General features: G+C 41.1%; 1 protein-coding gene across 10 annotated transcripts in view; it reads left to right on the top strand.

The window, feature by feature from the left end:
• Positions 1-13,962, top strand: part of GLIS1 (GLIS family zinc finger 1) — a 285,705-nt gene that overhangs the window by 245,555 nt on the left and 26,188 nt on the right. For all 10 annotated transcript variants that reach the window (XM_075936007.1, XM_075936010.1, XM_075936008.1 and 7 more), the window contains one exon: positions 5,059-5,209. In XM_075936007.1, coding sequence (XP_075792122.1) covers positions 5,059-5,209 — 151 coding nt within the window. The remainder of the gene's footprint in view (positions 1-5,058; positions 5,210-13,962) is intronic.

The raw sequence follows: 13,962 nt of genomic DNA, 5'->3' as shown, positions 1-13,962 counted from the left end.
AGGGTCCTGGGGCCCTGGTCGCTGTCGCAGTAACTACCAAAATGTGGCTCTTCATTCAAAGGCACTTTTGATATGCCCCATGCAGGATCCAGAGCAGGGTAACTCGGTTCTAGGGCCTGCATGGGGCATATCTATCAAAAGTGTCTTTCAATCAAAGAGACGTGGCTGTGGCTTTCTCCAGAAAAGGCAGGTTGGATGTGGGGAAGGGAGGGAGTTGCAATGCAGCTGCCCTGGGGTCATCCAAGCAGGTGTGAGATTGGGCTAGGCTGGCCCAGGGTTCCTCTGGTTGCTGGTAAGGCGGGTCTTGGGGCTTCTCAGAGTGGAGTTTTTGTGGCCCAGGGGGTGGCCAGGGAGGCCACTGGTTTCTGCCCAGGGGCCCAGAACTGCTATCAGTGGGCTTGTTTGCTCCTGCTGAAGTCAGAGGTAATCAAGCTCAAAACCGTAACTTAGAGATGATTTGTCCCATTTGAAGGCCAAGCGCCCACTGAAGTCAACAGGCAGAGTGTCAGAATTGTGTATAGTATGGATTATGGTAGCAAAGGGAAAAAGTTAAATTGCTAGGAACAGCGATGATCATGTATATGCAATAGATACTTTACAAGTCTCATTATCTCTGCAGCTTTTTGTTTTGTTTTGTTTTTAATGTAATTCTTTCATGTTCAGTTTTGGCCCAAATTTTTTTAAGGATGGGACAAACAGAAAGTTTGTACTATAATTATTCTATTGATCTTACAAAAACAGAAATTTACATCAGTTCATCCCATTAGAAAGATGATCTTTCTAGCAACCCCAGAGATGCATACACTAATGTGGTTCTCAAAATTGTATGTAAAATTATACATATTTCTTCTTTTATAGTTAAAACAGGAGGAGATAATCCAATGTTAGTTTAAATTAAAAAATACACGTGAATATGGTCTCTGTAATTAAACAGAAACAAACCCAGTAAATTATTTATTTCCCTTCATATTTAAAATTTCAACTCATTCATTAAATCACTTTCCAAATTATTAGAAGAAGCCTCACAAAAGGCCCCAAACCTACACTTGCTGAACTGTAACCATGTAAATTGTTCCATTACAGGAACCCCCCGACTTTCGACCACCCGAGTTATGACCCCCTGTACTTACACCTATTTTTGCAAGTGTGGAAGGGGCCAAACCCCCCCGACTTACGTCCTCGGCCCCGTATTTACAACAGCGCACAGTGCCTATCGTAAATGAGAGTTTGAGTTACGATGCCCCCAACTTGCAACTTCCCCAGGAATCAGTTGCGTCACAAGTCTGGCCTGTATCTTGTTTGTGAGTCTTTACAGGATTGGGGCTGGAGTTTGCTAAAGATTTTCTTTTTAATCTTCAATAAAATGAACTAATTAATCAGTCATAGAAACTCTGTATACTATTATAGTGTGAAACTAGGCACCAGCAAGGAAAAGCTTATAAAGATATGTACTAATTAAATGTAGCAAAATTATGTCTTATGATTAAATATAGATAAATTGTCTCTATGTTGATGAGTAGGGCTTTACCAAATTCATAGCCATGAAAAGTGTATCACGGACTGTGAAATCGGGTCTCCACCCATAAAATCTGTTTTTTTGTGTGCTTTGACCTTATGCTATACAGATTTCAGAGAGGAGACCAGCATTTCTCGGATTGGGGGTCCTCACCCAAAAGGGAATTGCATGAGGTCACAAGGTTATTTTAGGGGGGTTGAGGTATTGCCCCCGGAGAGCATGTTTACACTAGGAAATTATTTTGAAATAACTAAATTCGAAATAATGACTCCCAGAATAACAAAATCAAAATAGCATTATTCCCCGAGGAAAGCAGGAGTACAGATTTCGAAATAACCAGCCCATTATTTCAAAATAACAGGCTTAGTAGTGTGGACGCGCCGCTTATTATTTTGAAATAAGGGGGTTATTTTGAAATAACTCTTTAGTGTAGACCAGGGTTTACTTTGGTGCTGCCTTCAGAGCTGGGCAGATGGAGAGCAGTGGCTGTTGGATAGTGATAGAAATGTAGCCGTGTTAGTCTGGGGTAGTTGAAGCAAAATGCAGGACAATGTAGCACTTTAAAGACTAACAAGATGGTTTATTAGATGATGAGCTTTCGTGGGCCAGACCCACTTCCTCAGATCAAATAGTGGAAGAAAGTAGTGGAAGAAAGCAGTGGCTGTTGGCTGAGTGCTCAGCTTTAACTGTAGAGCCCTGTCAGCAGCCCTGCAGAAATAAGGGTAGCAATACAATACTGTGCCACCCTTACTTCTGCACTGCTGCCTTCAGAGGCGGGTGCTAGAAAATAGCAGCTGCTGACTGAGGGCCCAGCGCTGCAGGCAGCAGCACAGAGGTAAGGGCGGCAATACTACACCAGGGCCATCCGTATTTCTGTGCTGCTGCTGGCAGCTGCTCTGCCTTCAGAGCTAGGTTCCTGGCCTGCAGTCACTGTTCTCCAGCTACCCAGCTCTGAAAGCAGTGCAGGACTAAGGATAGCAGTACCGCACACACACCCCCACTCTTTTTCAAGTCAAGGCACCTACAGTTACAACACTCTGAAATTTCAGATTTATATAACTGAAATAATTACATGTATTATTTTTTTTTTAAATCCTATGTCCGTGAAATTGACCAAAACGGGCCATGAATTTCTTAGGGCCCTATTGATGACATAACTTGAGTAAGAAACATTTACTTCACAGAGTGCGCGCTTGAACACGTAAACGTCTGATACAGGTTGGACCTCCCTGGTCCGGCACCCTCAAGACATGAGTGGTCACAAACCAGAGAGTTTGCCAGACCAGGGTAGGTCAATGCCATTTGCCCCGCTCCTGGGTGCCAGCCGTGGCCACTGGGCTCCACTCCATGTCGGGGCATCCTGCTGCCGGCCCAGCTGCATTTCCAGCACCAGTGGGGGCTCCTTGCTGCCAGCCCAGCGGGGACTCCTGGCCATCGGCCCCACTGTCACAGTCCTGAGCTGTGCTCCTGGCCACAGGCCCGGCTAGAGCTCCCAGTCACTGGCCCTTTTGTTGCGAGCTTAGGCTGCGCTCCTAATACTGGCCGGCCGGGGCTCTCTGATCCAGTGATATCCATGCTCCCACAGGGACATGAATGTTGCCAGACCAGAGTGTCCTGGATTTCAGAGACTCAAATTTTATAGCAATAGAAACAGGTAGAGTCCTCTGTTGTGGAAGCTGCTGATTCGTTCTGACTAAGTAAAGAATAAATGAGAGTTGATATAAATATATGTTCTCCACAGATGGAAATACGCTGTGACGTATTCCTAAGATCTCTGTCACATAATAATACATATTAGTCAAATGACTTTGCACACAAATCCTCTTTTATAAGCACACATGTATACAGTCCCCGTCAGCTCAGCGGGACTACTTTAAGCTCCGATCCAAAGTCAGGAGAGGGGCTGTCATTGACTTCAGTGAACTTTGGTCAAGGAACTGTGTATGTGGTCAAAGGAGCTCTGTAAAAGGCAGGCAAGAAGCTCTTACATAGTGCCACAATCCAATCCATAGACCATGTGGGACCGCCTAATGTGTCACATAATCTCATCAAAACTTTAAAGAAAACATCACTTTGTCTCCTTGGCAACTTGCATGTAGTCATATGATGTTTCTTATTGATATGACTCATCATGAAAAGGCAAGCTGACAGCCCTGATGTGTAATTTCCTTGTTTTTGAGGGTGTGATTCTCCTACATGCTATCCTCATTCTATTTTTAATTCAGTTCATTGACTTCACTTACTTCAAGATGTTATTTTAAAATTGGTTCAGTATGTCTGCCCCTGCTTTACTAGAAAGTTAGTTGATTTATTTCCAAATTATAGCCATTTGTAAATAAAATACTAAAACTCCAACAGTTTTTGGGTAGCAGAGACTGCATGGAGTAATGTAGAGTTATCAAGGAATGACATATTTTAATCAGCACCTGCTCACCAGTTCTGCCAATTTTTCCCCCAGGAGAATAGTCCCATTTCCATCAATCAAACTATTTGCTAGAGGAGTACTAGTCACATAAGTAAGAGGTTACGGGCTTAGGCACCTGGATGGGGAAGTGGCGGTTCATGCCATCAGATGGGGTCCACTACATGCAAATTTCCACCTCTCTAGACAGTAATAGAGCTTGTGCGTCTTTCTGGCACCAGAACTTCCTCCGGACCTGTGGAGCCATCTTTCTACAGTCCAGGCTCTGTGGGGAAAGATGCATCTTCTCCCCTGCTGACTTCACCTGATGCCCCATGAAACTTGCATGAAAATCTGAAAAAGTTAAACGGATCTGAGAAGTCTGAATTTTCCCACAGGCACCTTTTATATTAGATACTCTAGAGAAGCCACAGCCCAACAGCATCCGCAGGAGCATGGTGCCATTGGCTGAGAGCTAGGAGGACACTGCTGTGAGGCCAAGGTTGAAATAGGCATAGATGGTCTCTGCATAGATGGTCTTTGCCTCACATGGATCTTAAGGACTCTGCCAGGCTTAGTGGCAAGCTTGAGGCCTTTCATTGGGGGAGTCAAATCCCATTTCCACATCTGATAATGGCAAACTGCAGGAGAATCTCTGCCAGGGAATCTGTGGGTGATTTCCTCATCCAAAGTTACCAAAAACCCCTCTGCCTTACTACTCTTCTCCCCTTTCCCCCTCAAAAAAATCCCCAAATAACTGTAGATTAGTGGTTTGCCTGCCAGAGAAATCTCACATGGCCATCACTGGAGTGACTTTGAATGTACAATGGTAATAGCTAATAAAAAAAATTGACACATACAGTCTAAAATGAGTGGATACAGGAAGAGCACTGCCGATTAGATTCTGATTTAGAAGAAAAATGAAGGTGCTATATTAAATTTAATCAAGAGCTTTTCGTGCTCAGTTTGGATAAAGATCACTTCCATACTGAGAGGTGCTTTGGAAGTTGATAAACTAATTTTGTCTTATAAAAGAGCGTATTTTCAGTGGTAATCTAATCTAATAGGGTCTGAAACAAACCTCCCTTCTCCAACAGTATGCTCATTTTAGTTTGAAAAATTATATTTGTTTGCCTCGCAGGCATGTACACTGGTTCCAGCGCTAACCATAATGGGCCATCACCAGGTCTCCTGCCACCTCCTCATGACATACCCTCAAGACACCATCCACTGGAATCAACCCTTGCCAGTCCACACCATCATCTGTTACCTTTGGAGAGTGCCAGGGAAGGGTATGTACTTTACACAAGCATGCCACCAATCCTCAAAGATGTATTTATTCCTATGCCATTGGGCTAATGTTAAATTCTGTTCAGTGCATCGAGAAGATTACTGAGTATTCAGAACTGGTGTAGACTCAGCAATGTAATGTCCTTGTTTTAAAAAACATTTACATTGTTGTTCATCGTGTCATTGCACTGAGATTTTATAATTTATTTTTTAAAACTGTTCCATGGTGATGTTATAGGTTTGGCTAAGTGCACCAGACTCCAATTGACTTCAGTGGGAAACCCACCACCATTTCAGCAGCCAGAGTGTGATAGTGGTTGCCCGAGGCTTTGTCTCCACTTACTGAGAGATCTACACTGTGGAGATCAATCTCCTAAGGATTGATTTATCACGTCTAGTAAGGACTTGCTAAATCAAATGCTGATCACATTCCCATCGACTCTGGTACTCCACTGAGTCACAAGGAGTAAGGGGAATTGACATGAGAAATTTTCTCCTGTCAAACCACCGCAGTGGGGATGCCACGGAAATTTTAACTAAGGAACTTCAACTCATGCTACATTAGTCACGTAGCTGGAGTTGTGTACCTTAGTTTGACTTTGCCTCCTAGCGTAGTCCATGTCTGAGTGAGAGCTATTTGTTTAAGTATTGCAGACACTCTCTCTGGCTTATAACTACAGTGTTGAAGGCTGAAGAGTTGTACTCATGAAATATACATGAGCTCAGTGGTTCTCTACCAGGGCCTGAAGTACACGTAGCCCTGGGGTACACAGAGATCTTCTAGTGGGTACATCAACTCATCTAGCCATTTGCCTAGTTTTACAGCATGCTATCTAAAGCACGAATGAAGTCAGCACTAACTAAAATTTCATGACTTGTTTATATTGCTGTGATACACTGAGATGTAAGTGCAATATTTTTATTCCAATTCATTTATTTTCAAATTACATGGTTATAAATTAGAAAGCAAGCAATTTTTCCGTAACAATGTGCTGAGACACTTGCAGTTCTATGTCTGATTTTGTAAACAGGTAGCTTTTAAGTGAGATGAAACTTGGGGTATGCAAGACAAATCAAATTCCTGAAAAGGGTACAGTTGTCTGGAAAAGTTGAGAGTCACTGCATAAAGTGGTTCATTACATGCATTAAGCCGTTCACCATATAATGAACAAGTGACTCTTGTACCCATATTGATAGTATCTGAACAGCTCACATATTAATGAATTTTAATTCAAATGTCAGGGACAAGAGCAATCTGCATTTTACTGAGGGAGAGCTCAGACACAAGGCTCACCCAAGATCTTTAGTATGGCCAAGCATTTAATGTAGATTTTTTTCAGTCCCATTCCAGTGCCATCACCATCCTTTCTCAACACCAATACGCAGTGCTTTTTTTGTGACAGTACTGCCCAGAACAGCATACTGTCACCTATTCTTCCCAGCCCACAGAAAGGGGAATGGGATTTCCCCCACGCGTACTGGCACCTGTTTTCCTGGGGTGGCTTGGCTCCTGACGGAAGTCTGTTCTGGATGTGAAGCGTTTTTCATTCTGACTCCCAGTGTGGTGCTTTGGCTCTTAAAGGGGCCGTGACCCTTTTTTTTTTTTTTTTTGCTCAACCAGTTTGCCCCAGAGTACAGGCACCTTTTTTCTTACAAAAAAAGCACTGCCAATATGTGTCTAAGGAAACTAAAACCCAGAGAGATTACAAACTTAATTGTACCCTTAAGGTGCAGTACTACAGTATTACATACGACTGTCCATACCGGGTCAGAGACCAAAGGTCTATCTAACCCAGTATCCTATCTTCCAGTAGCAACCAATGGAAGATGCCCCAGAAAGGATGAACAGAACAGATAGTCATCAAGTGATCTATTCCCTGTCACCCTTTTAAAGTCCTGCCCTTCACAACATCATCTGGCAAGGAGTTCCACAGGTTGACTGAGAGTTGTGTGAAGAAATACTTCCTTTTGTTTCAAAACTGCTTCCTATTAATTTCATTTGGTGACCCCTGGTTCTTATTCTTCCTTATTTACTGTTTTCACACCAGTCATGATTTTATAGACTTCTATTATAGTCCCCCCCCCCCTTTAGTTGTTTCTCTTCTAAGCTGAAAAGACCCAGTCCCATTAATTATTAGTGTAATTTCTCCTGGAGCCTTAGGGAGTGCACACTGCGGTAGACCTGGACTCCTCCTCCCCTGCATCCAGCCTGCTATTCTGACTAGTGCAGAGGATGGAGAAAGTACTTTCCTCCTCTTTCTTTAAGCAGTGTGTGGCAGTTCTCACTTCATACATTGAGTCTGTATTACCCAGCTACATGACAGCTGGCCCCTGTGCAGAGGCACATTAAGCATACACACCACCCCTACACCATCTTGCATCAACATAGGACTAGTCCAAATCTGTACCTAAAAGATATCCCAGGATCACATAGGATGCTTGTGGGATAGCCACTCTCCTAACTCTCTGTCCTGGCTTTAACCATCAAACCATCCTTTCTATCCCCCCTCCTTCCCAAAAAAATAGGAGTCAAACTTTTATATTTGCTCCACTCATATATTTGCACCCAAACAAGCATTTTCTGTGATGTTTTAAAAAGAACAGATCTGATTCTAAACGATTCATCGGGAGGCAGATTCTCACCTTTCCCCTGCCTAACAGCAGATCCAGCATGGGCCTGGGGTAGGGAACCCAAGCAGAGGTCAGAGATCCCCTATCAGTTGTGGGTCAGTTCCACAAAGGGGCATTGTGCCCACAGGTGAAAGTGGGAACTGACAGTCAGAATGAGGTGAGAGAATCCATGAAGAAGCAGATTGAAGGGCCATTTTTCCCCCTGTGGGAGGGAGTACAACAACCTGGAGAGGGAAGAGGAGCAGGATCTTTTTCCTCTCACGAAACCCTATGTAAATCCTCAGGAAACCATCCAGTAACTGAGGTTGGGTGGTAGATCTGGGAATGGGCCCTTTGTGAAATTAGCACCCAGAATCCCAACAGAAAACAATATAGCCAAACTATGTGAAACCCATACCACACAGGTGAGTTCTGAGTTTGTTTTCAAGACACTTTAACATTTGAAACTTGTTTGCTCATCTCAACAATAAATAATAATAACCAAAGACATGGCTAACATAAGAGTGTTTCAGATTCTGTAGATGAGCATTCTGAGGTACACAGATTCACTCTTGTTGATGCTTGTGAGTTGTCTTTATTCTGAGAGGGTCAGTTTCCTGTGAGCAAAAAAAGAAAAAAATGCTGAGAGTCCAGTTTTTTAACTGGAGCCTTCTACACAAGCTTTGATTACTTAGTGCCAGATCATTTGCTTTTGGTTACAATCTGAGTTTTACTTTGGAATGGTTTTCAATTTTTGCTGGATAAGCTTTTGTGCTTGTGTGAGAATAATGTGCTGATTTATTGTGTCTCAATGCTTATGTGCTTAAGAAATGCAAAGTGGTTACAGAAACACTATAGTTAATTTTCTATGACATAATATAAGGTTGAGACAATAACAGGGTTTTAACTGTGAACTAGCCATCAAGAAACTAAGAATAGAACATATTTTTGAATGTTTATTTTAAAACAAGTCTTCTTGTTCATTATACAGTGACTGGGGATGTTTCAACATTTGAAATAGCATTTTCTACATTCAAAATAAACTGTTATTTTAGGCATTGAATTAGCTAGTCCATAAAATACATTTGCTATATTTTAATTGTTTATATTTTCATAAGATGCTAAATAAAGAACAAGTTTTAATAGCATTTTCTTTTAAGAGGAAAAAATACAGTCTGAATTAATAATCTTTAGGGCAGTCAAGCAATTAAAAAATTAATCATGATTAATCACACCATTTAAAATAAATCACAATTAATTATATGTTTAATTGTGCTATTAATATTAGAAAGCCCTGGATGTATGGAAGCTTTTTTAATTTCAATTACAACACAGGATACAAAGTTCATAGTACTCACTTTATATTTATTTTTTATTACAAATATTTGAATTGTAAAAAAACAAAAAGAAATAGTATTTTTCAATTCAACCAATACAAATAATGCACAATCTCTTTATCATGAAAGTTGAACTTACAAAGTCCACTCAGTCCTACTACTTGTATATCCAAATGCTCAGGTGAACAAGATTGTTTACATTTGTAGCAGATAATGCAGTCTGCTTCTTGTATAGAATGTCATGTGACGGGGCACTCCCGCCCCGCACTCGGAAGGATCAGGGCGAGGGGCGTGTGGGACCATGGGGGGAGAGCAGGCCCGTCGCGGGGACACAGGACCAGGCAACGGCTCCCCAGACCGGCCCCGAGGTATGTGGGGAGCACGGAGCGTTGGCAGGGAACGCCCCAGGAGGCAGGGCTAGAGTGGCCGGCGGTGACGCCGTACAGGGCGACTCAGAGGCGTGGGCGGATGACGTCACCAGAGGGCGACTCTGAGTCGCAGGGGCAATAACGCCAGGAGCCCCACTGGAGGGGGATTTAAAAAGGAGTCTCGCCAGCCAGGGGAGACTGAGAGACGCTTGAGCGGACGAACGTTGAGCAGGGGGAGCCAGAGTTGACCTGCCCCTAGAGAGACGGAGTAGGAAGCGGCCCGGGGCAGGGTCATGGAGCCCGTGAGCAGGTGGGTTTAGGGGCAATACCCCAACCACTGAGCAGGGATAGGCAATCCCTGCCTTAGGGCCCTGGGCCAGGGTTCGGAGAGAGGGAGGGCCCGAACCCCCCTACTCCATCATCCGGAATGAAGCAAGTCGCGCAGCTGGTATGCGAGACGGGAAATTTGGGTCTCCTTCAAAAACGTAGGGAGGCTGGGAGTTTCTTGTCAAGGCACGAGACTATGTAGGGCTTATAGACACAAGGAGTGTTATAATAAATAGGGTGGTGGTAGTAAACAACCTCTCAAGGCAGCGTGATCCTTTTACATGTCACCTGGAAGTATGAACAGGCATTCACATGGCACTGTTGTAGCCAGCATCGCAAGATATTTATGTGCTAGATCTGCTAATGATTCATACGACCCTTTATGCTTCAACCACCACTCCGGAGGACACGTGTCCATGCTGGGTTCTGCTAGATAGTGCGGAGCAACACATGTTCATTTTCATTATCTGTGTCAGATGTCCCCAGCAAAAGTTTTATCTGTAGTTTCCACATCAGAGTGTTATGTTTTTAAAACTTCTGGAAACGTGTTCCACATTTTGTCCCTCTCATATTTTGGAAAGCACTTCAGAGTCTTAATCTTCAGTATGAGTGCTGTGGATGTTGTTAGAAATTTCACATTGGTATCTTTTTTGGATTTTGTCAAATCTGTAGTGAAAGTGTTCTTAAAATGAACAACATGTTCAAGGTCATAATCTGAAACAATGAGGCTGTCTAGACTACATGCCTCTGTCGTCAGAGGCATGTAGATTAGACACATAGGCACAGGTAAATGAAGCCGCGATTTAAATGATCACGGCTTCATTTACATTTACATGGCTGCCGCGCTGAGCCGACAAACAGCTGATCAGCTGTTTGTCCGCTCAGCGCGCTAGTCTGGATGCTCCCCTGCCGACATCAAAGCCCTTTGTTGGCAGCCCCGTTATTCTTCGTGGGATGAGGTTTACCGGAGCTGCCGACAAAGGGCTTTGATGTCGGCAGGGGAGCGTCCAGACTAGCGCGCTGAGCGGACAAACAGCTGAATAGCTGTTTGTCGGCTCAGCGCGGCAGCCATGTAAATGTAAATGAAGCCGTGATCATTTAAATCGCGGCTTCATTTACCTTTGCCAAAACAACAAATCTACATGGCTCCGTCGACGGAGCCATGTAGTTTAGACGTACCCTAAAATATATGGCAGAATGGTTGCAGGTAAAACAGCAGGAAACAGACATTTCTCCCCCTGCCCCCCTTCCCAAAGAGTTCAGTCACAAATTTAATTAATGCATTTTTTTAAAGAGCTTTGTCAGCATGGAATCATGCTCTCTGGAATGGTGGCCAAATCTTGAAGAGGCATACAAATGTAAGTAAGAAGTGGGCAAACTTATTTCTCATAGGAGATGTCTACACTAGGAAGTTATTTTGAAATTAATTATTTTGAAATAACTCCAATTAAGCCACTCCGCACTGGACAGGGAAAGATGGAAGGAAGTAGTGAGGGAGGCATTAAACACCAATGGGTGTTGAGCCCATGGTTGTTGATGATGATGAAATAACTATTTAAAAATAAGCTTATTTACTAAGGAAAGCAGGGGTTATTATTTTGAAAGAACCAGCCCCTTATTTCAAAATAATGGGCTTTGTAATGTGGACTCTCTGCTTGTTATTTAGAAATAAATAGAGTTATTTCAAATAAACTCCCTAGTGTAGATCAGGGCTTAGTGATTAGTTGACCAAGAATTAGGACTATGTGGACCTGTAGGCTCTAAAGTTTTATATTATATTAATTTTGAATACAGTTACATAACAAAATATCTATATTTGTGAGTTGTACTTTCACAAAGAGATTGCACTATAGTACTTTTGTGAGGTGAATTGAAAAATACTGTTTATTTTATTTCTCATTTTACAGTGAAAATCTTTGTAATAAAAAATGATATAAATATAAAGTGAGCACTGTGCACTTTATATTCTGTGTAGGAATTGAAATTAGTCCATTTGAAAATGTAGAAAAACATCCCCAAAACTATTTAATACATTTCAATTGGTATTCTGTTGTTTAATATTGAAATTAAAGCTGCAATTAATACCGATTAATTTTTAAGTTAATCATGTGAGTTAACAATGATTAATAGCCCTAATAATCTTATATTTTACACAAAACAATATTAAATGAAAGTATGCATCAATTTTCTCAACAAAAACTCTTTATAAACTAATGCTTAGAGCTGCTGAATTACTGTGTCTTTCTTTGTCAGTTAATAGTTCTGTATAAGTATTCAGATACAAACATATACTACACGAAGAGAAATAAACATTTAAAACTCTCTGTGAACTACTTTACACTTTTGCCATCCATATGGCGTTTTGCTTCATTCGTCACCTATCTCAGCATCCATGTTTAGGTACATGTAAAGAATTTCTATACTGTGAATCAATGTGATGAAAAGATTGGATTCCATAGTTTGTCTTAGGAATGGACCAGAATGATTACTAGTAAAAGCTATAATTATTGAGTCATCAGATATGTAAGATGCCAAAAGCTACACAGGGCAGAGTACAAATAGTCTACTCAAGGTTGACAGAACATTCAGAATTGGATTTAAAGACTTTTAAATAGAAACCAAAACAAAACACTATGTTATACTATCCTTTGCCAAAGTCAATACCAAGTGTAGCACTCAATTTTCCCAGTTGGTTTGCTAAGACATTTAAATAGTTTGACAAAATTATCTAATTAATTTGAAAATGTTCTAACAGAATCTGACTTCATTGACACTGTATTTACACTGGCTTTAAATATGCATAGAATTTTTTAAAATTCTGGTATGAAGTACATAGCTTGCTGGATCAAGTAATTTTACATTAAATTATACTAATATTAATTAAGGTAGAAGTGTGTGATTTAGGAGTATTTTAGCATGTAGAAGAAAGTAGGGCTTGTAATGATCCAGGTTGTTTTTTGTTTGCTTTTTAATTTCAGGTAGTGAAGTGTTACTTTAACATTATTTATGGCAAATGCTATAAGTAATGTCAAAACTGTTTAACGTCAGCAGTTACAAAGATAGTAAAATTTTATTTGTAGCACCTGGAAGATAGAAAAAACAACTCATCTTATTAAGCTTTGGCTTTACTATATTGATGCTATGTCTGGCCTGGTCTATGCTACAAAATTTGCATGACTATAACTAAACCAGTTTTAAAAATCCATCTGGTTAAATTTGTGGATGTCTCAGTATAGATCTATTTGAACTAGTTTAACCTAATAATTTAGCTTGCCCTGATACGTACCAACTTTAATCCTTGCTTATATTAATTTAGCTAAACTAGTCTGTGGGTTCCATCAGTAGTTTATATCAGTTTTACTAGATCAGTGCATGTACTGATTTAATTAAACTGGTACATTTTTCTAATATAGCCAGGGCATCTGTTTTGCTGTATATATCCCCGCTTTGTAAAATATGCACACAAATACATAAAGAAGGCTTTTGTTTTTGAAATAATAGAGAACAGGGTGGCTTTTTGAAATACAGTTCTCTATGCTTTCATATTCCGATCACTAATCTGTGGTAGAGTAACAGTCATTCAGACTTAATGAGCCATTGGTATAAATTGGAACAACTATTGCAAGATCTTGTTCACCCTGCAGATAATAAACACCATGCAATGTAGTGTAAGCTCCACAGCATTATTACATGGTTTTAATAATAAGAAAAGAAGATAATCTTACCGTTCAGCATACATTAACAATCTAGCACATCAATTATCATGTAATCATAAGCCTTGCTAACAGAAGGTCATGAGGGTTAGGCACGTTTGTCAAGAACCATTATGATTTTGCCCATCCATCAGCAAAACTGAATTTTCCTTCAGTATGTGGAACTGGAGCAAGAGCCTGTTAAAATCTTTGAACTCAATAATGTGGCTATGTGACCTCAGTCATGTGCATTACACATAGAAAATAGCATTTACATTCCTGGAGGAAGCCAAGGGCTACTAACAATTTTGCCAATAATGATGATGTATCCCTTAGGGAGGATTGGGACACTAATTTTACACTCTGTAGCAACTCAGGTCATATCTGCTATGCAAAATCTATGGCAACTGAAGAATTAATG

Source organism: Pelodiscus sinensis, chromosome 9 (assembly GCF_049634645.1).
Source record: "Pelodiscus sinensis isolate JC-2024 chromosome 9, ASM4963464v1, whole genome shotgun sequence".
Lineage (NCBI taxonomy): Eukaryota > Metazoa > Chordata > Testudines > Trionychidae > Pelodiscus > Pelodiscus sinensis.
This window is presented reverse-complemented; position numbering and strand designations above follow the sequence as displayed.